Here is a 26,017-nt window from a genome sequence, read left to right as displayed (position 1 = left end):
GTCCTATATTGTCTATTAAAAATGCAACCAATATGCGAGATGGCGATCTAATTTGGTTTGCTTGGGTATCTAATTGTAGAACGTTACAAACAAAATTACTATCGTTGACCACATCAAAAATACTTCTCAACAGGGAGGACTTCTCTGTAACCATAGAGAACGTGCGGAAACTACGTAGTTTCGTGACATGCATAGGAAATCTGAATAATAATAATACAGTTTTAGATGGCCTTATTCACTACAGTAAATACTGTAGAAGAAATATATTGGCAACTTGTGACAATTATGTTTTGAGTGCTGTGCCTTTAAGACATGATAGTGTCTCGTTTGTGAGACTAAAGGTCATGCGAGATTCTGGTGAGAGGGAGGGAGGGAGAGAGAGAGTTGGGAGTAAATGGTGGACGTGTGTTTTGTTGCTGCATGTTGTCCATGTACAGATAGTGTGCACAATGCCTGTATGTGTATAGGATTGATCCTGCTACTTGTGGTTGTGGACTCTCATCGAACCTTCATCCCAACCTCCCGCTGATGGACAACCGCCAATGAGTTACAAAATCAAAAGTTTTTGAAACCCGTACCTGGTAGGGTCTTCTGAATTCGCTCTTAGTTTCTGTTTGTTGTTGTGGCAGTGAAATTATCTCATACACTCACAGGAAGGGTGTGCGCATGAATGATACAAATCTGTCTGTATAGTCAGCAAACTCATAACGAATGCCTGCCTTTAATTGTGTGCACAGAAAAAGCAAGTAAGATCTGAAAACAGTCATTATTTGTGGTTTTATAATACTTAACCACAGTGTACTTTTTTCAGTAAAATACATTTTAGCTTTCTAAAAGGAAGTGATCATTTACCCCAATAAAAACACAAAAAATGAATTCAGAAATCGTGTTTCTCTAGAGCACTGATACATTTTGTATTTGAGTCTATGTGCACCCAGAAGCGATGAGCAACTCTCTGTGACATTAAGTAGAATGTGTTTGATGTAGAAATTTACCAGAAGCACTGAGTCATTTTTTTTTTTTTCCAAACTTACATTGCTGTATGCTGTAAAGTGTCTAACAATGTGTCTAAAAATAGCACTTTAAAGGGTATTGCAATCAAGTAGTGGCCTGTCCCAAAAGGCAAACTGAACCACTGTAACACGAGAGACTGGAACTACTTTATATAAAAGAATTCAGAACCACCTTTCATTAATTAGAAATAAAAAAATGAATGAACCAATAGTACAGCACTTCACCAGTCAGGGACATGACATAAATGATGTAAAGTTTGTAGTATTAGAACAGCTCAAATTAGACAATGCAACATATAGAAGAATAAAAGAAAGTAAATGGATAAATAGACTGAACACGATTATGCCAGCGGGACTCAACAGAAAAGAATGAGTTTAATTAACTTCAATAAATATATAACATTTAAATAAATAAACAAAATTCATTCAAAAGCTGTGCATGCTGATGCGCTGGGGAGGCCAAATCTAGACTGATCCTCAGAGCCAGCATTGCATGATATAATAAAAATATAAGTTTATATAAAGTAGTGTTAATTAGAATTAATACAGATTTAAAGATAGAAGTAAAAATGATGTCACAATATATAGAACACCATTACATCATGTAAGAATAAATCATGGATTTGAATGTAAACAATAACAAGTAGTTGTCATGTCGTCAAAAACCTATAAATACCTCCAATGTTTTGATTCAAACACAGGCTCCCTTGAGAAAGATATGTACAACATATCGAAACGTTGGGCAGCTGGCTCTTTGAGCTTATATATATATATATATATATATATATATATATATATATATATATATATAAAATAAATAAATATAATGTTTGTTAACATACTATTCTATCAGAGATGCCATTCCAGTAATGTTATGCCTCGGGGTGGGGGGCGGGGCTTTGTGCAGTAGACCCTTGTTTTGATCCAGCACACTACCCATGAAATGTCAGATTGGATGGGTGTTCCCAAGTTTAAGTCCTAAAAAAGTTAGATTTTTTTCTTGTTACTAAACGTGTTTGCAACAATGCAGCCTCATCCAGTTCATTATTGTTGGCAGTGATATTTGCATGCACAAAATAGATACTTTGCGCATGCAAATATCCTAGTTATGGGTTCTGTAGTGTTATTGTTTTATTGTCAAAATGTTTTCTGGCAAGAGGGGAAAGAGCTGCTGTGCCGCCATTTCCTTTAGAAATGTTTTAAATTTTTTTTTTTTTTTTTTCTCAGTAGGATCTGACTATAACAGACCTCTGTGATGGAACTTGGCAGGGCATTGTGTATCAAGATGAAATACTCAAGAAGGACTGAAGGCCAAATTCCTGTCTTTCCAAAAGGACTGGAAATCCACTTTTACCTCCCAGACGTCAGTCCATTGGAGTTTTTCAAAGGAGACTACAGAACAGAAGATCTGTGTACAGATGGTGCCAAGAAATGCAGTATGTACCTTGTGCATTACTTTCAGGTTTAAAAATGACAGGATGATGTTTCTTTAAGTTGCGTAACTCCGTGGGGCTGGACCGGTTTCTGATAACCTCTGGCAGAACTAACACCTTTTAGTTCTTGTACCCCAGATCACAGTTTACACTTTAGAACAATTGTTTCACCTTTCAAATATGTGTTGATAAAAAGGCAGAGCCACACCTGCTGCCTGGTGTGTGAAAGATGTTCCCTCCCAGACCTGCCCTAAGTTTGACTCTAGAGTCTAGAGTGTTATACACAGGTTCTCAGTTGTGTGTTCTGTACGGAATACTCAATTTATAGTGCTCTGTATAGTATACTATGGTTTTTTAAGGCTGCTCAGTTGCAGTATGTGCATTATAATATCCCAGAATACATAGCTTCCTGGGCAGAGATGGAAATAAGATTAGCATTGCATGGCAGTTTGATCCAATCCTGGTTTTACTATGAGTTTAATAAGACACATCTGAACTTGTAACAGTACATATACACTGTAGCTAATCAAGCTTGTATTAAAACCTGGAATGGATGAAACTGCTAGGCAACAGGAGTCTCATTCCCATCTCTGCTGGGTCTTATTTCAGTGGTTTAAGTGTTGAGGGTTTTGTGATTTGGGCCACTGCTGCTGCTTGACACACTTCTGCAGTCTGGACCTGCTTGAGTTGTGCTGTCCAGTCCTGTGCTGGTGTTCTGCAAACATTTTAATTCCAGGAAACCCAGGAGACAGTCTTGATGGACAAGCTGGCACAGGGGGAATGTTCTTATTTTTATTCTATTCGCCAATTCTTTTGCACAGTCAGTGTTAACACTGTGCATTTCTTTAAATGGGGAGTTGTATTGCAGTAGACTTGCTAGCAGGTTATCCATGTAGTTGTGGGACAGGGAGGCTGTGTTACACCTTCAGTTCAGATGAAGCCGTGTGAGGAGGGTTGGAGGTCGATGCGGGGGGTTGCGTGTCCTCAGAATTTAAACAAAATGACCAGATGGGATTCAACACTGCAGAGACAGGGACTGCAGCTGTACTGAAACCAACTAAATTCATTTTTTTCTGCCGTAATACAGTTGGAAAGCATTTTGTTCAACAGATTTTTTTTTTTAAATCTGTTAGGCCTTCCAGGGTCCATACAGAACGCCACTGACAAAAGTTACGTTGCCAAGGTCATTTCCACTTCTAAAAAGCTGACACCAGTGTACATAAGTTGCCATTGAAGAGTTTTTTCCAACTCCACTGTCTGTTTTTCCCTAGATCTGGTTGTTTACTGTAAATTGGCCTGCCACTTAGTAAGTAAAAAGTGTTGACTGTACTTGAGAGAGACAGAGACATGCAGATCCTGAAATATCAGTATTGCCAGTTCAATCTTGCACGCAAGTACACTATGTGATACAGTGTATGTTTTGAGGTCACTCACATGGGGAATGTTTTTCTCACATGCATAACACTACATTTTGTCATCAGAAACATGCTATTATTGTTTTCCACAAAGTTATGCTAACGTATTTGTTCTTTCTGTAACAGATATTTCACCACTTTGTCACAACCTGTTTGCGCTCTATGATGAGGGCAGGAACATTTGGTATCCACCAAATCACACATTTGAAGTTGACGAGAACACAGCCATCAAGTTGCATTACCGGATGAGGTAAGTGTGAATCTGGAAGTGGTCAAGGTACCCGTGTAGAAACAAGTGCAAGTCAAGAGTTCTGAAAGGAATAAACTATTTTAACAGCATAAAACTAACAAGGCATTGCTCTCCACAGTTTCTGTTTCTAGTTGTAACTAAGTTGTTTCTGGCTTGTTTTATTATGTTAATTACATTTTTATTTTCCTGTTGTAAAATTTGCCTTTGACTTTGCACTTGTTGCTAAAAACTGGTAAGGCGAAGAAATGTAATTCGTTCCCTTCCTGGAAACAGTTAAATTTTTATGGAAATGCTGTATCAATTCTAACATAACACTGACACGGTCGATTCACACGGGAAAGGTCCTGATGTCCTGATACATGTCAAAGAAGAATACATGTTAACTTAAACATTTTCTTTGAACTGATTGCTGCTGACTTCATTCAATTTTTGTTTGCAATTCAGAATAATTCATTGCAATTCCTACTATTGAATTCTCGAAGAGGTTTGTATTGTTTGTATATTTAACAGCTTGATATTTAACTGCCGAGTCCCATACACGTTTTGTGGTAAACGTGCACTAAAAAAATATGTTTTCTTGTGGCAGAAAAAATAAACCTTTTCCTGAATTTGCAACTTCCTGTTTACTTGCAGAGGCTGCATAATCTTTGAGCACCTAGTTGATGGTAGAGAATTTGTATTAACTCTGAAATTCCCAAGCATTTTTTAAATGGCAAAAGCTATTTTATGTATGTAACTAGATTCCGTTTCTTGTACAAAACATTTTTTTGTCCTTGTCCAGCTACACATAATGTACTGCATATGCATACAAATCCCCCAAACCCATCAGATGTATTTATCACAGCTGTTGTTTTGTATTGTCATCTGGTACGTTTTTAAAAACTGCTGTTACGTCACAGGCGTCACCGTTAAAATTGAATCCTTGGTTAAAACTTGAAAGTTTATTCAATTAACTGCTTACTGTGCTTGTGTAAAACTCCGCTCACCGTTTAGTGGAATTAACTCTGCAGCAACCAAAGCACTTAGCCACTTCAAATGGATTTTGGTAGTATTTGGTTGTAGCTTCTTCACAGTGTTTAGGCATAGGGGGTTTTGTAATTGAAACCACAATATTCTTACAGAGTTCAGAGTAGAAGCATCATGTAAACACAGCAGCTGAATATTGCATTTATTGTGTCACTCAGCACTGAAGCAATGCCAAATTGGGAAATAACTTTTTACCCTGGTTTAATTTTTTAACAAAAAAAGTAATGAAAATGACCAATGTGCAACAAATGGTTTCTATGCTTTTTTGACATTTGCACTGTTTGTGTTTCTTGTGTAGCGTATCTTGCTTATCTTGGTTCTGCATTCTCCTCTGATGAATCAGGATCAGTGCAGAATAGACGCTTGCACATCCGTGATGCATTTCGACATTGTGTGTCGTTCTGAGAATGCTGAACCCCATATGACGTGTTTGCTGAACTATTGTACAAGTGTTGAAATCCCTGACTGGTACTATGGCGAATGAATAGGCAGAGGCCTGCAACATAGCATCATTGCTGCTCATAGTTAATGAAGCTTATAACTGCTTGTCGAAACAAGCCTTGTTCTTCGGTAGTTATTTCTGGGCTTAAAGCCGCCAGTGCTTTAAGTTGACATGTCGTTTCACTGACAACCAAATAGTTTCAACACAAGAAAAAGGAAGCAGTGATGATGATGATTTGGGATACAATTTTGTCACGGAAATCGTGAATTTGAACAAAAGTCAATGGAATCTTGGAAATGGATGTAAAAACACATTTGGCTAGGCACTTCCTTTATTTTGTTTAAAAATGCAGTATGTTATGCACTGAAAATACAAATCTGCGAGTACCTGTAAATTGTTTGGTTGTGTAATAGTGCAGCATTTACGTGAGCTGTGTAGGTCAGTGAATGAGATTTGTATTGTGTAGCTGAGCGAGCATGTAAATGAACACACATTGTATGGCACTGTAAACTCACATACATACATACAGCGCTTGTTAGTTATTTTTTATAAACAAAAAATTGGGCTTACATCTTCAAAAAATATTAATTAATATTGCATGTTATTTCTTTAAACTTTTTTTCATACAATGTAGTGTACCCAAGTAGTCTGTTGAAAATAAATACCCAGTTTCTCTAAAATTAAACATTGCTAAACAAAATACTTCAGACTGCCGTTGAACATATTTTTTTATTTCCTGCAAACTGTAGCTAAAACGAGAGGTTTATCTGTCTTTTTTTCTTCTTCTTTGATCTTGTGATGCCCCGCTTCTAGGACACGGTGGTGCCTGTGCGATGACTTTTCAACTCTGTTTTTTTTTTTAAAGGGGGAGTGCTCTGTAGGCTACTTAGAAACAACCAATTTAAATGTCCCGTTCTTATTATTGAAAAATATTTATGTACTGTTTCATTTTGAACTCAGTAATAAAAACAATTATTTGACATGTTGATTTTGTGTATATACACTACCAGTCAAAAGTTTTAGAACACCCCCATTTTTCCAGTTTTCATTGAAATTTAAGTCCAGTGAATAACCTGAAATGGTACAAAGGTAAGCGGTAAACTGCCAGAAGTTAAAAAAAAAGTTTAGGTTCCAAAAACTGAAAAGTAATGTACATTTCAGAGTTATACAAAAAGGCCTTTTTCAGGGAACAAGTAATGGGTTAACAACTTACAGCTGTTCTGCAGCAATGGAAGTAAATTAAGCATTGAAAGTTGATGCTAACAATTCCTACAGGTGTCCCAACTTTTGTTGATTACTTACAAACCCTCTGTCTGTATAAAAGCAGTGTTGGAACAGACTGTGTTACTACACCCTGTTAAGCATTATTTGGACAGTATTGTACTGCAGGAAGTAGTATATTGCTCTCATAATGGCGAGTAAAAGGCAATTAACAAAGGAAGACAGACAGACCATTATAACCCTTAAAAGTGTAGGTCTTTCCTTTAGAGAAATTGCAAAGAAAGCCAAGGTGTCAGTGAGTACAGTTTCCTACACCATCAAAAGGCACTTGGAAACTGGAGGAAACTCTGACAGGAAGAGGTCTGGCAGACCCAAAGCCCAACAGAATCAGAAGACAAGTTTCTGAGAGTTAACAGCTTGCGTGATAGGCGGCTCACAGGTCAACAGCTTCAAGCACAGCTTAACACTGGTCGAAGTAAGCAAGTCTCAGTTTCAACTGTGAAGAGAAGACTTCGAGCTGCAGGTTTGACAGGTCGAGTGGCAGTAAGAAAGCCATTGCTAAGATGGCAAAATAAAAAAAGAGGCTTGCCTGGGCCATGAAGCACCACCAGTGGACTACTGAAGACTGGAAGAAGGTCTTGTGGACCGATGAATCAAAATTTGAAATCTTCGGTTCATCACGCAGGGTTTTTGTATGCCGTCAAGTAGGTGAAAGGATGGTTTCTCGGTGTGTGACACCAACTGTCAAACATGGAGGAGGAAGCGTGATGGTCTGGGGCTCTTTTGCTGGATCCAGAGTCGGCGACTTGCACAGAGTGAGTGGCACCCTGAACCAAAACTGCTACCACAGCATTTTGCAGCGCCATGCAATACCCTCTGGTATACGCCTAGTTGGTCAGGGGTTCATCCTACAGCAAGATAATGACCCAAAACATACCTCCAGGCTATGTCAGAACTACCTTAGAAGAAAAGAACAAGACGGTAGGCTTCAAATCATGGAATGGCCAGCACAGTCTCCAGACTTAAACCCCATCGAGCTGGTTTGGGATGAACTGGACAGAAGGGTGAAAGCAAAGCAACCTACAAGTGCAACACATTTGTGGGAACTTCTGCAACAGTGTTGGGAAGAACTTTCCGAACAATATTTGATTTCCATTGTAGATAGAGTGCCACGAGTGTGTTCGGCTGTTATATCTGCAAAAGGTGGCTACTTTGAGTAAAAAATTTAGATTAAATTTTGTTAAACAAAACGATTCCATGATTTCTTTTTTATCTCCAATTGTTTATTTGTTCTATGCTTTAATTTCAGAGTACATTGAGACATTAAACTGTGTAAATTTCAATAAAAACTGGAAAAATGGAGGTGTTCTAAAACTTTTGACCGGTAGTGTATGTACATTTACGCCAGACGCGCACAGAGAAGTAGGACCACCTTTTATTTCCGGCCCCCGTCTGCTTCGCTACGCAGCCGGTGTGAAAGCCTGCATCACAGTATTAAAAAAGAAATTTAAACTTGCCAGCAGTCAAAAGCAATAGTCTTCATATTATTGGTTTTGGTGTACTAAAAGGTCTTGTGTATGTTGATGTAGCTAAACCTACATTATTTGGTGGCCCGTGAAATGTACAAAAAAACATTTGCCAAAATCGTTTCCTTAATGATGATCTAAAAAAGTAACCAGTTGGATTTTAAAAGCTTGGTAATAGCACTCCTTTAATCACCTCCTCTTTCACTGTTTCCTGGTATGAGAATGATCAGGCTAAATTCCAAATACATTGAAATCTGATGATCAAGGAGCATTAATCATCTTTTGTAAATGTTTTAGGATGTAATTGGTGTGTTTTTTGTATTGGTTTTGCTGCATCTAACCCTGGCAGCACTCTGCAAATGAGACCGGGTTCACTGAGGGTTATACCCCCTTCCCTTTCTGAACTGCCATTTTTCAAATGATGTTACCTCAATGGGTCTTGTTACAATTCTACTACTTAATGCTGAGTGTATTTAAATGATTTTTGACTATGTTAAATACCTACGTTCAGTACATTCCCCACATTTTGAAATGAAATGATGAAACAAAAACAAAAGCCTTTGCCAGACTTGTCTAGCAGTACTTCCAATATGCAAAATGTAATGTCTAAATGTAGCTGTGGTTTTATACCACAGCAGTGTGGAGCAGTGTGGAGTAGTGGTTAGGGCTCTGGACTCTTGACCGGAGGGTCATTGGTTCAATCCCAGGTGGGGGGGACACAGTTGCTGTACCCTTGAGCAAGGTACTTTATCTACATTGCTCCAGTAAAAAAACCCAACTGTATAAATGTATAAATGGGTAATTGTATGTAAAAATAATGTGATATCTTGTAACAATTGTAAGTCGCCCTGGATAAGGGCATCTGCTAGTAAATAAATAATATAGCGAACAATGTAATTTAATAGACAAATATATTCTTTGTATTAAATGCCATAGATGAAAAGTTGCATTCTGGTTCCCAATCACTTCATGTGTTGTAGTTTAAATCAAGTCAAAATGATCTACAGCAATCAGACCATGTGAACTGCAGCAAGAGTACAGTACCAGGATGCAGCAGTGAGAGCCAGCAGATTGTTAGCTGAGTAAAAGGGTGACCAATAATGTTATTAACACTAATGAGAGACAAGAAATGTTTCCTGTTTAAACAAACCGCAAATGCTTATTATCCCTAAGCAACAACTTCAAAAACCTCTTCAGTCATCTTGGCATTAGATGGATTGCGTTGGATTGATGCTGATAGGAAAACCATTTCTTTCACAGGTATTACTTTACAAACTGGCACGGGACTAACGAGAACGAGTCTCCTGTGTGGAGGCACTCTTTGAATAAACAGAATGGCTACGGTCCACAGCAAACTCCAGAAGGCACTCCCCTCCTTGATGCCTCATCATTGGAATACTTGTTTGCACAGGTAAACACAAACACAACAGACTGCAGAATGTTTGCAGATGCCTTATCAAATGAAAATGTGGTTTCCCAGGAAGGAATGACCTAAAGTCATTTACTATGTATAATCCGTTTTTTTTTTTTGCATGACAAAAACCTCCAGTACAGCATGTAAGAATCGTTGCTCTGAAGATTAAAAGTTATTAAAAATCTGTTTTGAACTGCCTCCATCTTTGCTGGATGCACTAGTGTCAGATAGAAAATATTTCTAATGGCAAATTTGCAATCAGTTTTTTAAAATGCACATGTAAAAAACCCCAAAGTGAAGGGAGGCTGGAAACATTCTCGTGGGGAGAGGGGATTTTTCCTATTCAATCATAATGCAACCCTCCTCTTTAATCCTCCCTGTTTTGGAAAGCTTACACCAGTGGGATCTAAGTGAAAGTGCGGTGGGAATTTCCTAGCTGGGGTACACAACATGGTTTGATAGTGTGCGTCTGTGTGTTCTGTGAATCGTGCTCCTATCTAAGCTTATCATTTTGTTGTGTCTTTTAAGTATTTCCTTGCACATGCTGGCTGAATTTGTTTTGGAAATGTTGGTGTTGGTGAACAACATGCAGCATGAAATAAACTTCAGTTTCTTCAGTACAGTATGACACATTAAGCACTATGTTGCTAGTCTATTTTGTGCACTCTGATGTGCCAAAATGCATACATTCAGCACATTTCTACAAAGTGAAGGAGCTTTCATTTTTAAAATGGGGAGTTTAATCTAGTATAGGAAAGATCATTATGGCATTTGTGGGGGGGAAAAAAACAAAATTGAAATAAGTTGACGTTGTGAAAATCTTGCTGTTTGGAATGCAGTGGTTTTACAATTCCATACCCTGTTGTATCACTTTGACCGTTCACTAGGGTATTGTTTTGTCTTTCAGGGGCAGTATGATTTCGTTAGGAGTCTCGCCCCTGTACGCAGCCCTCGGACTGACCAGGAGGTTCACGAGATTGAGAACGAGTGCCTTGGCATGGCAGTGCTGGCAATATCTCACCACGCCATCCAGAAGATGATACCCCTGCCAGGGCTTGCTGGAGAAATCAGGTTCAAATTGTATTTCGTTATGAATACTAGATCTTTCTGTCATAGCCAGTATTAAAGAATGACAGGGAAGATTCAATATTTGTTATATATTTTTTACAACAGCATTGCTTCATAGATATACTAGCTGACATTGAAGAAGAGAGAGAGAGAGAATACAATTGTTGCTCAGGTACCTTATTCATAGAGTACCTTTTAAAATGAGCACATTTATAATGTGTTATGACATTTTGGAATACTGTTTTAATGGAAGGCACATCAATCTATATTATTTACAACTTGCAAAGGATAGCATTCTACAATCAAGTGTGCATTTGCTCTTACCCAGATCCAAACAGTGGTGTGTTACTTGCAAGCAGAGCTTTTGGTGGCAGCATATTTAAACAGAGAGAGCTGAAGCATTAGCTTGGAGGTAAAACCGCAATAACGGAGAGATTTCCCTCCCTCCCTCTCTCTCTTAGTTATAAACGATACATCCCTGAAACTCTGAACAAGACCATCAAGCAGCGGAACTTCTTGACTCGCATCAGAATAAACAACGTGTTCAAGAGTTTCCTGAAGGAGTTCAGTAACAAGACCATCTCGGACAGCAACGTGTCGATGCACGACCTCAAAGTGAAGTACCTGTCCACCCTGGAGACCCTGACCAAGCACTTCGGCTCTGAAATCTACGAGACCTCCATGCTGCAGATCTGTGCAGAGAACGAGAAGTCCCTTTCAGAGCACTTCGGAGGGGCGGACCTTCCTCTGCGTGAAGTGCAGGTGGCTGGCAATGTGGGAATACAGTGGAGGTTCAAGCCACTCAATGTATGTACATTAGACTTCACTACAAGTCCAGTGTTGGCACTGTTTGGCCATGTTTTACATTGTAATCACTGTCATGATTAGGCGTGAGTCAAAAAATGATGCTGCAATCACGCTTTCTATAATTCCAGTTGTTTCATGTTTACATTTGACTCCAAAGTTACATTTATTTTTATAGTGCGCATCCTTTTAAACCAGACTATTTAACTTAACGAAGGTGTACTTTAACACAACGTAAGGGAAAGTGGAAAACCCATCCTGATAGCCTTAATGGAATATATTGATGCATTTGCATCCCCCGGTGTTTAGCACAGTTGAAGTGACCCCAGTGGCAGTAAAAACTAGCACGGTTTGTTTTTTCATGTTGTTCAATGTTGTTTCAAAATTCAAACGGATAATGTTTTATTTTTTAATTGGTGGAGGAAAAATAAGACTCTATAGAGAAACAAATGTCAGATGTAATTGACACATTTGTTTTCTGTGCATGATGTCTGTTGGCTGCCTTGTTGTCTGCCTTGTTGGTAAAGAGTGCCATGTATGAAACTATACATTAGAAGAGACGTAACATCATGCCAACTCGTTTCAAATGTACCTATCCAGGCAGATCTTTCATTTCCTGTCTCTGAACTGTGACCTGTTTAGACTCCTCACTAGCTCACTCTGTGTGAGCTCAGTGCATCTATAATGACAATGCTACTTGTCTTGGTATGTAGTACTGATAGTAGCACAGTAACCCCAAAATTGGGAGGGGAAATTCTGCTTAGAATCTTGTATGCTGAAAAACAAATGATGTGGATGTTTCCTCTTAGAAATGTCAACGTGGTAAGAAAATAAATTCCAGCCTGAATATAAAAATATGAAGTAAGTATACTTTCTGTACACTTATATGAATATTTTTGTTTTTGTTTTTTTTCCTTTCCAAACAGACTGTTACGATTGCGAAGGAGAAGAATAAATCCAGGAAGAATAAGATGGAAAGTAGAAATAAAAAAGACAAAAATAAAGACCTTGTGAACGAAGGCTGGACCCTCTTCTCTGATTTTTATGAGATCACTCACATTGTCATCAAGGAGGCCACTGTCACCATTTACAAACAAGACAACAAAAAGATGGTAGGAGAATGGAAATAAATACTGCAGTGCAGTGGTTAACAGATAATTTAATACAGCACAGGTGAGGCAAGCATGGTAGAGGATTCTGTGGTAAAAACCAGGTTAGTTAAAGCCTGGAAAATGCATAGTATATAGATATAGATATATATTGCATTAAAATATTTATGTTCAAAGATGACCCTTGCATTTGGCTTTCAGACATGAAACATGATGGATGAATGTTGCACAGGATTTTTTTTTTTCTTCAGAATTTGTGTAGCTTAAAGAATGTTGGTAACCCCAAAAAGGTATCGAAAGTACACTTGTGTAAATGCTTAACCCATTATGGACCATTGTCCTCATATGAGGGCAGGCTACTTTAGTTTTTGGAACATTTTTAACTGGCATCCACCTGTTATTTATATTTTCTCTTTAACTATATTGTTATGATAACTTATTCAAGTTTTGTTAAATGCAAAAGTTACGTCTAAATGTAATGTATCAAATTACATAAATACCGCTTACATTCAGGTTTATTCAAAGGAAAATGTATTTTGTACTTAATGGGTTAAACAGTTGCTTAAAGTGTGTTCATAAAGACCGTTTCACTCCACTGTACACCCCCCCACCCAGAAAAACAACATTGAACAGCTTTGATGTTTGTTCACTGAGAGATCTGGAAATGACAGATCTGAAACTCTACACTCACACTTTAGCATGTAGGTAATACAGTAATACAAAAATAAATCTGTAGTTCTTGTTTTGCCAACAGGAAGTGAAAAGTAACAGTTTCTTGTCAAGAGTTCAGCGTTTTCCGTTGGTCCACACCACTGTAATCTGACCTGTTACAAATGAAAACGATTGGTGCTGCATCTGGCTTGTTCCAAGAGTTAAAGAACATGTAACATGTGCCTTGTGTTTATCTACACTACATATTGAATCCCGGGATACAGTCCACGACACTTTTCTAAAACCTATTAGATTCAGGCAGTGTGTTGTATATTGAAGATTGTTAATGCTATGTTTTACTAATTGTCAAGTGTTTAACCAAACTTTGATCGCAGAGAAATACCAGTTGTGTTTCTGGAAGGCTTGTATTATAATTTGCATGTGAACCAGAAACCAGGAGCTGTTCCAACATGCCAGGGTCTCCCCCCTACCTTAACGGTGATGTCATCTCCTCCCTCCCCTGCAGGAGCTGGAGCTGGCATTCCGTGATGAAGCGCTGTCCTTCGTCGCGCTGGTCGATGGCTATTTCAGGCTCACTGTCGATGCTCACCACTACCTCTGCACAGACGTGGCCCCGCCGTCAGTGGTCCTCAATCTTCAGAATAGCTGCCATGGGCCTATCTGGTTAGTTACACAGTGTTTTACTCTCTTAACACAACAAGTGTAAGCATAACTTCAGTCATGCAAAATAAGCTGTTACATTTACACCCCTGACTCTGCCGTTCTGCTCGTTTCAGCGCTGGCTCTGTTGTTCTGCTTGTTTCAGCGCTGGCTCTGCCGTTCTGCTCGTTTCAGCGCTGGCTCTGCCGTTCTGCTCGTTTCAGCGCTGGCTCTGCCGTTCTGCTCGTTTCAGCGCTGGCTCTGTCGTTCTGCTTGTTTCAGCGCTGGCTCTGCCGTTCTGCTCGTTTCAGCGCTGGCTCTGCTGTTCTGCTCGTTTCAGCGCTGGCTCTGTTCTGCTCGTTTCAGCGCTGGCTCTGCTGTTCTGCTCGTTTCAGCGCTGGCTCTGCCGTTCTGCTCGTTTCAGCGCTGGCTCTGCCGTTCTGCTCGTTTCAGCGCTGGCTCTGCTGTTCTGCTCGTTTCAGCGCTGGCTCTGTTCTGCTCGTTTCAGCGCTGGCTCTGCTGTTCTGCTCGTTTCAGCGCTGGCTCTGTTGTTCTGCTTGTTTCAGCGCTGGCTCTGCCGTTCTGCTCGTTTCAGCGCTGGCTCTGCCGTTCTGCTCGTTTCAGCGCTGGCTCTGTCGTTCTGCTTGTTTCAGCGCTGGCTCTGTCGTTCTGCTTGTTTCAGCGCTGGCTCTGTCGTTCTGCTCGTTTCCGCGCTGGCTCTGCCGTTCTGCTCGTTTCAGCGCTGGCTCTGCCGTTCTGCTCGTTTCAACGCTGGCTCTGTCGTTCTGCTCGTTTCAGCGCTGGCTCTGCTGTTCTGCTCGTTTCAGCGCTGGCTCTGCCGTTCTGCTCGTTTCAGCTCTGACTCTGCCGTTCTGCTCATTTCAGCACTGACTATGCGATTCACAAACTGAAACTGGAAGGGAATGAAGACGGCATGTATGTCCTGCGCTGGAGCTGCACTGATTACAACAACATTCTGATGACCGTGGCTTGCAGTGAGGTACAGCAGCTATTTCACTTGGTCCATTATCACAGTCTATTACCGCACCTCCAATGGGGACTGGGTTCCTTAAATCTTAACACAGCACGCTTCTTATGAGTTAACTTCACACTTATTTTTTTATGGCAGTAGATATGCATGAACTAATAATACCTGTTTGGTAAAGTACATGACCCCAAAACCACCTGTACTGACATGTATCACTGAATTCCATGAACCTTGTTAATTGCTGATATCATTGCATATAACAACACAAAGCCTAAAAAGAGATTGAAAATCCAGGTACAGTTCCAGATACCCTGTAAGTGTTTTTCTCCTTTTTTAAATTTTATTTATTTATTTTATTTATTTTTTAGAATGATGTTTCTGACCCAAACGGCAGATTAAAACAAAACAAGCAGTACAAGCACTTTCAGCTGGAAGTTTCAGATAAGGGGTTCAAGCTGTGTGGGACAGAGACCTGCTACCAGAGCCTGAAAGACCTCATGGAGCACCTATCAGGACAGATCCTCAGGACGGACAGTGTCAGCTTCCAGCTGAGAAGGTGCTGTCCACCACAGCCCAGAGGTAACTGCAATCTGCAGGCAATGAGTCAACAAAGTCTGACCAGTGGAGAGCACCAAAACTCTAAACCTAGAACAATATGAAAAGCAAATAGAAAGGAAATGTATGTAAATAACCAAAGGCACACACAGCTGAGCTTTGTGTAGCCACTCCATTGGTTACAGTTGGGCCAGGAGACTTTACATAATGAAAATGCGGGTAGATTTAACATATGAATCGGCAGGCAAATACAACATCTGTCAGGTCTACAGAGCAGCCCGCGGAGGCAGTTTCTGACCACGCTGAGCCATCAGGCAGATTGTAAATGGCTGATCAGGTCTTTTTATTAAGGGTTAAAACACCCCACCCAACCCCCCCCCCCCCCCCCCCCCCCAACATGGCTCACATTAATAACAAGCAGAACAAGGTCTGTGGCATGTGTTCTGTTTCTGCACACCACTGAGGATATCCGCTATCAGCACTTACTTGCCGAGTGACCTTTATCTTGTTTGTGTGGTTAACTTCTGAGCAGGCTGTGCATGTCTGCTTGAGACACTTGTTTAGAAGTATAGCCCCAATTGCTTGGACTAGTTTGCCTTTGTGTGTGTGTGTGTGTGCTTGTTATATGTTCACAGCTTCAATGTTTATATTTTTCTGCGCTGCTGTGTCTTCGTAAGGCAGGAAGAGAGTAGTAAATGTGGTTTCCGGTTACGGGAGTAATGTCACCCAGCTCAGTCACTACAGCTGTTTTAACATGCAACATAATGATTTGAAAGTGCATTAGGTGCTTGTAGATAAACTCAGCAAATAACTTTTTTTTTTTTACATGATCAGTTTTACTGGACATGCATGTAAATAAAATAAACTATTTCAGTTTTACAGGTGCAGCTATAGGTTGCGTTCTCCCAACTAGAAGCCCACACATTACAAGCCACAAGCACACCTTTTAACACACGCTTCTCTGTCCCACATACACCCACACATCCATTCTTTAAATGTAGAGCTTTTGAACAAGTTATTAAAATTAGCTTAAAACAACAAAGGAAAAACAAACAGTTTGCAGGTAATCATCCCTTAAAATTTAAAAAAGGAATTGCAGTTGAGTGTTTTTTAAGATTTGAATTATCTGAAGCTTTTAAACACGCACTCTATTGCTCTCTGTTGCAGAAATCTCCAACCTGCTGGTGGTAATGAAGAACAGAGCCCTGGACTCCCAGCAGACTGCCAATAACTACAACCTGAGCCAGCTGAGCTTCCATAGAATCCGCAAGGAGGAGATCATTCAGGTGCTTATTGTGTCGAAAGCACAAGCTGCAATATAATGGTTCTTGCTGTATTTCAATCTCTAATTGTCTTTTGAATATTGATTACAACACCCTATACATCACCTTCCTTCTGTGTATATCTATCCATTTGATGTAATCTATATGATACAAGCCATCTGATGCAAGGAAGTTTCAAATGACTGCATCACATCAGTATCAGGGTTTAGATCCTCAGTCCTTCATGTTAAAGCGAGGGGGGGGAAATCAAGATGGTTGAAGGGGGCGGTATGGATCGGGGGGTCATTTTCTTCTTTCTCATTTTCCATTTAAACAACATGTAGCAAAATTGACAAGAATCTATTATTCAGAATAAAAATGCAATGCTCTTGAAAATCAACTCCTGTGACATGCAGTATTTTAAATGAGCAGGTATATGTCACAGCTTTTTTTTTTTTTTTAATAATTATTTAACTTTTATATTTATCTGTCTGTCTCTGAAGGAGGAACATCTCGGTCGAGGAACCAGAACGAATATTTATGCTGGAATCCTGAACTACAAGAACGAGGAAGACAGTGACGGCTTTTACACTGGAAAAGAGGTTAAAGTGGTCCTCAAGGTGCTGGGTTCTAGTCACAGAGACATTTCACTGGTAAGATCTATAGTGCAGGAACACATATGTGAAGTGTATAGAACATGTCTGTGTGACATACCCTTTTCACCTGTCACACACACATCATATAAGTGCACAGTGAAAATCGTCATGTTTCTTGTAATGACCAGGTCAGTACCTGCTGGTAGCTCCTAGGTAGTAGTAGTAGATTTGTATACACTTTTAGGTATTTCATGTGTACTACAGTGGTGTTGAACAGTACATTTTATATTGAATAATCATCAGATCTGAGCAGTATAGCTGACAGCGGGTACTGCAGTGCTTTGCTGTAAAGCTGTGTAAGTCATGAAGTTTTGGAGCAATAGATAGTATTATGGACCGAATATGTTTGTTTATTTAGACACTGGAAAAGATGCTGTTCAGTGAATATTACTGTTAAGGTTTCATTCCTTTTTTTCTCATTTTTTTAGGCTTTCTTTGAAACGGCTAGCATGATGAGACAGGTTTCCCATAAGCACATCGTACTTCTGCATGGAGTCTGTGTCAGAGACTTGGAAAGTAAGTTCACTTTAGCTTGAGAAATGAGAGAGAAGAAATTGCAACCGTACCTTAAATATGAGTGTGTTTGTTAAAGGCAGTTGAGAATTGAATTTTTAAGTAATTTGGTGAATGATTGTGTAGGTCAAATAATGAGAATAAAAGCTACTGTTGTGTAATAATTTATATATTGATTGTTTCTTGTTGTTCTGCAGATATCATGGTTGAAGAACTTGTCCAGTTGGGTCCCCTAGATCTCTTTATGCATCGGAAGAGTGAACTTCTCACAACTGCATGGAAATTTCAAGTTGCTAAACAGCTAGCTAGTGCTCTGAGCTACCTGGTAAGCAAGGGTATTTTTAATATATCTAAAAAAATCAATGCGTTGTGTTCATGGAATTGTTGATATTGCAGAATCTCGGCAATCACAATTAGGCTCTTTCAAACCTTGCCATATATTAAACGAAAAGGGGTTAAGTAAAATGTTTCTTCTGAACAGATTTTTTTCTACAGCTAAGCATTGCTAATAATACAGGTGCATGGGTGAGGGGTGGAATTGTTGGAATTGTGTAAGAGTGGCACAGTACTGTACAAACTGGTTCTTATTTCAGGAGGACAAGAAGTTGGTCCACGGAAATGTGTGCACGAAGAATATCTTACTGGCCAGGGAAGGGCTTGATAATGAAGGAGGCCCCTTTATCAAGCTGAGCGACCCAGGGATTCCCATTACTGTTCTAACCAGAGAAGGTATGAATACGTACAAACACAGGAGGCTGAGGCTGCTTTAAAACACAACGCTAAGAAAATAATCCTTAGCGGCGCTTGGTTCATAACCGGTGCATTCTATGAAATTCACGTGTTGAAATGTTTAGATCCTGCATTGAAGTTCCGTCCATTTCCTGCTGACTACTGTTTATATTATGTTTCCAGAATGTGTGGAGAGGATTCCATGGATTGCCCCAGAGTGTGTTGAAAACGCAGAGAGCCTCAGTGTTGCTGCAGACAAGTGGAGTTTTGGAACAACGCTGTGGGAGATCTGCTATAACGGGGAGGTGCCACTCAAAGATAAGAAATTGACAGAGGTAAATAGTGTCTACTGAAAAGTAATTCATGACAGCATTATAATGATGTGCAATTTCATTTAGTAAAACACCTCCGATTTAGATTTGTGTGTTTTATGTTTTGTATGATGCCAGTATGTTTGGTCTCAAGATGTTACCAGACAGTACGGTCTTTGTTTTCATTCTGTTTATAACTGCTTTTCTCTAGGGGGGTGGAGGGGGGGAGTAATTTGCCTGTGATCTCAATCCACTAGATGACAGAAGAAATCTACATAGAGCAATTCCCAGTGGAAAAGATTTGGAATGTTTTTGCCCCACGAACTCTTTCATTGTTCAAATGCTTTTAAAAATCAATGTTCTCCTCTGATCATATGGTAATTATCAGAACTAGAATCCCTGGACAACTATTACATTCAATCGCTGTCTTAAAACTAATAAGGATTGATATGAAGGCTCCCCCGGTTACAGGAGGAAAAGGCTTGTTCCATTGGCCTGGCTGATTTCCAACTGTGTTCTTCTGTTCCCTTGGCAGAAGGAGAGGTTTTACACAGCACACTGTGTGCTGGCTACCCCGGACTGCAAGGAGCTGGCTGACCTCATGAAACAGTGCATGAACTACGACCCCAAAAAGAGGCCCTTCTTCCGAGCCATCATGAGAGACATCAACAAGCTGGAGGAGCAGAGTAAGCAGTGTTGCCTCAAACGCACAGTTTTGATTGGGAGTTACATGAGGGCACAGATCGGTGGAAGCTGATGAAACAGTATTTTCATTGGCTAAGTGAGCTTTGGCGCTGTGTATAACAGTGTTCCTTAAGATGCTATTAAAACTGATGGGGATTGGAAGCTTAGAAAAGTTCTGCTGTGCTGTATTTCATCAGACACATTTACATTATTAATCTGGTTAGGTTAGGCTGAGGTTTGGCAGTGAGCACAGAGTGCGAGCCTCACACCATTTGTAGCCTGTGCTTGCATTGTGCACTCCGCTAAGGTCTGCTTGAGGGTCAGGTGCATCTGCTAAGTTCAGAGCAATGGAATAGACTCAAATTAAGAATGCAACAATGACATGAAACACAGAAGTTGTTGCCCCCCGCCCCATATTTTAGCAGTTTTACCATGCATTTACTATAGTTTGCCCTGGTATGCCATGTTTATTATTATTATTATTATTATTATTATTATTATTATTATGTATTTCTTAGCAGACGCCCTTATCCAGGGCAACTTACAATTGTTACAAGATATTATATTATTTTTGCATACAATTCCCTATTTATACAGTTGGGTTTTTACTGGCGCAATCTAGGTAAAGTACCTTTGTCAAGCTGTACCATCTCTCGCTATTCTTTATCATGCATTTACTATAGTTTACCCTGGTATGCCATGTTTATTAATATGCTGTACCATCCCTCGCTATTCTTTACCATGCATTAACTGTGCTTTTACTCTGGTATAAGGGGCGTTTGTGGTGAAATGGCACAATTCAAATAAATAAATGTTCACGTATGTGAAGCCCCTTCCCACTACTGCATTTCTAATAACCTGCATAATTGGTTTACTCTCTTTCATTTTGTATGGACCCTCTCATTTTATTTAAACCTTTCCTGTTTGTTTCACCAAGATCAGACCCATTAGTGTTGTGTTGAACAGGCAGTCGGTGAGGGAGATAAGAAACTGTGTAGACAATTTGTTTCCTGTGTTGAATTACTTGTGTCAGACTGCTCTGTGTCAATTCACCTACAGTATCTGTGAAACTTTCACTCAACTCCACGATGGCCACTTGACCACCACCCCCCACCCTCCTTCATCCTAAAGCAACCTACATCCTCGCCCCCTGTGGCTATCGTATGCACTGCTAAATAGACACACTGCACTGGTGTATTGCTTCAGGGAAACGTTTTAATGTTAGTCCTAATGTTTACTTGGTTGTCTTTTAATCTAATTTGATCTAATTGACAGATCCCGACATTGTTTCTGGCATCGTGCCCAAGACTGAAGTTGACCCCACAGTTTTTGAGAAGAGGTTTCTTAAGAGGATAAGAGATCTGGGGGAGGTAAATGGAAGCGTTCTGCTTTTCCTGAATGCATTTGTCATGAGCAGTTTAAGCAGGCAGGGTTATTCACTGTTGTTGACTGTGTGTCGTCAGGGTCACTTTGGGAAGGTGGAGCTGTGTAGGTACGACCCAGAGGGAGACAGGACTGGGGAGCTGGTGGCTGTGAAGTCACTGAAACCCGAGAGCAACGACGAGCACAGGGCAGACCTCCGCAGAGAGATCGACATCTTGAAGAACCTCTACCACGAAAACATTGTGAAGTACAAAGGGATCTGCACAGAAGAAGGTCATTAAACTGAATAGTACTAGAGCTGGTAGCCAGTTTAGTAGTCTACTTTACATGTAATGCCTGGGCCACAACCTTCTTTTAACACATGACACCATTGAAACCTGGTGAAATTGTTCAAATGAACATGTGCTTAAGGTTGTCTGCGGTCACCCGGTGGGGAACATTATCCACCTGTCCTTTATGGAGCAATTCTAGCTCATTATTTTGAATGTTGGCGTCTGCTTGGGTTAAAAATGTGCTAAAGGCCGTGAACATTGGAGATTTCACAAGTGACAGATTTCGGATCTATTCCTAAAGGTCACCGAACACATCTGGTTAAGGGTACAATTGGATGACAGCAGTAATTTGTTTCTGATTTAGGAGGAAGAGGAATAACGTTGATAATGGAGTACCTTCCCTCTGGCAGCCTAAAGGAATACCTGCCCCGAAACAAGCACAAAATAAACTTAAAGCAGCAGCTCAAGTATGGTGTCCAGATATGTCAGGTAAGTTCATCTACAGTATTGTTGACACAGGCCTGTACTGTAGCATTTACAACAAACTCGCTACCTGTTGTCAACCTTTACCGGTCTTTTTTTTTTTAAACACGGTCATGATTGTTTTGATATTTTTATCGTACATCCTGAGCCATTTATAGGAGTGATAAATCAGACTGGTTACACATGGCAAATGGGTCTCTGCTCTGTTCATCTATGACACAGATTGTCTTTTTTGTTTGTATCCATTCTGTCCTTCACAAGGCTGTGGTTGTAGGGCTGGGATTTCTAGATTATTTTACTATCAGCTGAACAGGTGGGCCTCAGGTTAAAAAAAAAAAAAAAAAAGTTGGAACCCCTGCTGTAATATATGTTGGTTTTGCATTTAAGACATGACACATTAGGTAAACAGTACACTTTCGTATATTTGAAAGAAAAAAAAAATACATAGGAAGATGTATGCAGCTGAGTTTATTGCTGGCCTTGTTTTCTAGGGGATGGATTACCTGGGATCTCTCAAGTATGTTCACCGGGACCTGGCTGCTCGCAACGTCCTTGTTGAAAATGAAAACATAGTGAAGATCGGAGATTTTGGTTTGACGAAAACCATTCAGACCAACAAGGAGTACTACACTGTGAAGGACGATCTGGACAGCCCTGTTTTCTGGTAAGCCTTGGTCATGTAATGCCACTGCAGTAGTGATACAATTCTTATCAGTTCCATCCTTTTATATTGGGCAGACTAATAAGCACATCACTTTTTTGTTTTGTTTTAACTACTTTACTCAAAGAGAATAATAAAAAAGAGTTAATTCAAAATCATAGATGCAACAACCATTGTATCTAAAGAAGCAGAGCTAAGTAAATCCTGCCTAAAACAGTGATCCACAAGTGCAATTCATTGTATAGATTTTAATCTTGATAGTTTGTATGTTAAAAGCTTTCTGGTTAAATGTATAATTTGTTTTAAGTCTTACTCACTTCAGGTTGACTCTGTATGACTAAAGAGATCAGGATCTTCAAGGGGTAAACCTGCAGTGTGTGTTGTAGTCACACAAGCTTTGTATCTGTCGTATATTCCTGTTAACATGATGGCCCAAAATGTCTTTCAATGGAAATTGTAGCTCATCCTGTCACACTTGACAGATTATTTTTTCAAAGTACAGTTTGGTTTTGCATCTAAATGAATACTAATGACGATTAACGTTTTGGCTTCCCGAGTCAGTGGTTGGCAGTATGACAGCAGAGGCCTCACTCCAGGCTATTTGTGAACAGTTTTGGGCTGCAATTTCAGTGCCCTTATGGTACAAGGGGAAAGTCAGGTGTGTGAATAATTACTCACAGAAAGGAATGCGTGTCGGGGGGGAAATGAACACCCACGTGTTTATAAGGAAAGCTAGCATTTCAGGTAGTGAATGAGTCACTGTAGGGTAAACACGTACCTACACGTTAACAGCAGGAGAGTAGCCCAGGAGACAAAGGCTGCCAACTTACTGTATGGGAGCAGCTGATCAGAAGATTTCTGCAGCAGCTGTGTGGAAAGGTTTCCCCAGAGGGGTTTTCCAGCAGAAGTGATGCAAGTCATCTGGGAGGTCAGCAGAGGGATAAGAGTCTCGCTGCTTTAAACATCAGGGTCATTGTGCCATTAGCAAGCTTTTATGAGAACATGTTGAAATGAGTTTTGGTTCACATTCTTCTATCCAGGCGTTTGCTGTGGTCTCCACCCCCCTATGATAAAGTGTGTAAATATCTCAAAGGTCCTGGAACAGAAAAGTGGAATTCTCCTTACTGGTACAATTTCCATGTCCATTTGCCTCACTTTAACTTCACTAAGTCCTGCATTTCCCCTCCAGGCTAATACAGTATACAGCATACACTGTTGGGAGACATGCAAGATATTTTTCTAGAACACACGTGTGGGGTGTGGGGTGGGGGATAAAAACCTCACCAGTGATCTAATTTAGCCTCCATTCTAGGTCCTTGATAATCTTTTTGTTTTGTCGTTTTGTCTCTTTTAAAGGTACGCCCCAGAATGTTTGCTTCAGTGCAAGTTTTACATTGCTTCAGATGTTTGGTCATTTGGAGTTACCATGTATGAGCTGCTAACCTACTGTGCATCTGAGTGCAGCCCAATGGCGGTAAACAACCCTTAATTATCTATACCTGAGCACAATACCCCCCAGAAACAGAACCACTTAATGATCTATACCTGAGCACAATGCCCCCCCAGAAACAGAACCACTTAATGATCTATACCTGAGCACAATGCCCCCTGGGACAGAACCACTTAATTATCTATACCTGAGCACAATGCCCCCCCAGAAACAGAACCACTTAATGATCTATACCTGAGCACAATGCCCCCTGGAACAGAACCACTTAATTATCTATACCTGAGCACAATGCCCCCCCAGAAACAGAACCACTTCATGATCTATACCTGAGCACAATGCCCCCCCAGAAACAGAACCACTTAATGATCTATACCTGAGCACAATGCCCCCTGGGACAGAACCACTTAATTATCTATACCCGAGCACAATGCCCCCTGGAACAGAACCACTTAATTATCTATACCTGAGCACAATGCCCCCCCAGAAACAGAACCACTCAATGATCTATACCTGAGCACAATGCCCCCCCAGAAACAGAACCACTTAATGATCTATACCTGAGCACAATGCCCCCCCAGAAACAGAACCACTTAATGATCTATACCTGAGCACAATGCCCCCTGGGACAGAACCACTTAATTATCTATACCTGAGCACAATGCCCCCTGGAACAGAACCACTTAATTATCTATACCTGAGCACAATGCCCCCCCAGAAACAGAACCACTTAATGATCTATACCTGAGCACAATGCCCCCCCAGAAACAGAACCACTCAATGATCTATACCTGAGCACAATGCCCCCCCAGAAACAGAACCACTTAATGATCTATACCTGAGCACAATGCCCCCCCAGAAACAGAACCACTTAATGATCTATACCTGAGCACAATGCCCCCTGGGACAGAACCACTTAATTATCTATACCTGAGCACAATGCCCCCTGGAACAGAACCACTTAATTATCTATACCTGAGCACAATACCCCCCCAGAAACAGAACCACTTAATGATCTATACCTGAGCACAATGCCCCCCCAGAAACAGAACCACTTAATGATCTATACCTGAGCACAATGCCCCCTGGGACAGAACCACTTAATTATCTATACCTGAGCACAATGCCCCCCCAGAAACAGAACCACTCAATGATCTATACCTGAGCACAATGCCCCCCCAGAAACAGAACCACTTAATGATCTATACCTGAGCACAATGCCCCCCCAGAAACAGAACCACTTAATGATCTATACCTGAGCACAATGCCCCCCCAGAAACAGAACCACTTAATGATCTATACCTGAGCACAATGCCCCCTGGGACAGAACCACTTAATGATCTATACCTGAGCACAATGCCCCCCCAGAAACAGAACCACTTAGCATTGGCTGTGCCGATTATAACACTTCATAGCATCCTCACACTGGGTTTCACAGATCCGCAATAGCACGAAGGTAACAATAGGTAATTCAAGAGGAGTACTGAACAGGCTCTGTGACACCAAGATTGTTTAATATGCCTTTTTTTGGTTTTGTTTCAAATAATCCAGATCTGAATACTACAAGAAATCAAAATGCCCCCCTAATGATGCTTAAACAATATAATGTTTCATCTTTTCATTTTCTATTTCTTATGATTTGCAGATGTTTTTGAAAATGATTGGTCCAACTCAAGGTCAGATGACTGTTACTAGGCTTGTGAGAGTGCTAGAGGATGGCCAACGGCTGCCGTGTCCCGCGAACTGTCCAGAAGAGGTATGATCAGAATGTCATTGTCCTGCCATACTGTTCAGTACTAGCCTCTTCAGAGAATGGTTTTATAAAATCAGCTCTTTCACATTCCAATATTGTTTCATTACAGAACTGAACCAAAAATGTGTTTAATTTTTACTTACATTAGCCACACCTGTCTGTCTGTATGGTCAGGAAATGGTACGCTGCAAATAGTGCAGATTTATTTGGTTCAAGAGCTCTTCTAGTTATTTTTTAAATTCAGAATTGCTAGCTGAATCATAACACCTTAACCTTGGACCTTTATTT

The 26,017-nt window shown here is 40.3% G+C and overlaps 1 protein-coding gene and 1 long non-coding RNA gene across 10 annotated transcripts in view; one reads left to right on the top strand and one right to left on the bottom strand.

Annotated features, from left to right (window-relative positions):
• The window catches only part of LOC117411431 (tyrosine-protein kinase JAK1-like), a 29,676-nt gene that overhangs the window by 2,970 nt on the left and 689 nt on the right, over window positions 1-26,017 (top strand). For 5 of the 9 annotated variants that reach the window (XM_034019007.3, XM_034018999.3, XM_034018971.3 and 2 more), the window contains 22 exons: window positions 2,241-2,449; window positions 3,988-4,111; window positions 9,587-9,737; window positions 10,648-10,811; window positions 11,270-11,615; window positions 12,539-12,724; window positions 13,899-14,056; window positions 14,918-15,032; window positions 15,389-15,599; window positions 16,743-16,861; window positions 17,341-17,490; window positions 17,922-18,009; window positions 18,204-18,331; window positions 18,600-18,735; window positions 18,919-19,070; window positions 19,582-19,732; window positions 21,006-21,100; window positions 21,194-21,386; window positions 21,750-21,874; window positions 22,360-22,532; window positions 23,886-24,003; window positions 25,622-25,732. In XM_034019007.3, the coding sequence (XP_033874898.1) occupies window positions 2,269-2,449; window positions 3,988-4,111; window positions 9,587-9,737; window positions 10,648-10,811; window positions 11,270-11,615; window positions 12,539-12,724; window positions 13,899-14,056; window positions 14,918-15,032; window positions 15,389-15,599; window positions 16,743-16,861; window positions 17,341-17,490; window positions 17,922-18,009; window positions 18,204-18,331; window positions 18,600-18,735; window positions 18,919-19,070; window positions 19,582-19,732; window positions 21,006-21,100; window positions 21,194-21,386; window positions 21,750-21,874; window positions 22,360-22,532; window positions 23,886-24,003; window positions 25,622-25,732 (3,375 nt within the window). In that variant the 5' untranslated portion in view covers window positions 2,241-2,268. Of the gene's footprint in view, window positions 1-2,240; window positions 2,450-3,987; window positions 4,112-9,586; window positions 9,738-10,647; window positions 10,812-11,269; window positions 11,616-12,538; window positions 12,725-13,898; window positions 14,057-14,917; window positions 15,033-15,388; window positions 15,600-16,742; window positions 16,862-17,340; window positions 17,491-17,921; window positions 18,010-18,203; window positions 18,332-18,599; window positions 18,736-18,918; window positions 19,071-19,581; window positions 19,733-21,005; window positions 21,101-21,193; window positions 21,387-21,749; window positions 21,875-22,359; window positions 22,533-23,569; window positions 23,850-23,885; window positions 24,004-25,621; window positions 25,733-26,017 lie in introns of those variants that run through there. The other 4 variants (XM_034019016.3, XM_059031507.1, XM_034018991.3 and 1 more) reach the window with 2 other exon arrangements.
• LOC131738115 (uncharacterized) lies at window positions 23,885-24,145 on the bottom strand. Its single transcript, XR_009329636.1, has 2 exons — window positions 24,075-24,145; window positions 23,885-24,028 (listed from the first exon to the last, which is right to left on the bottom strand). It is a non-coding gene; the product is annotated as an uncharacterized LOC131738115 (long non-coding RNA).

Source organism: Acipenser ruthenus, chromosome 10, assembly GCF_902713425.1.
Source record: "Acipenser ruthenus chromosome 10, fAciRut3.2 maternal haplotype, whole genome shotgun sequence".
Classification (NCBI taxonomy): Eukaryota; Metazoa; Chordata; class Actinopteri; order Acipenseriformes; family Acipenseridae; genus Acipenser; species Acipenser ruthenus.
Note: the sequence above shows the minus strand (reverse complement) of the source record. Positions and strands in the feature narration are given on the sequence as shown.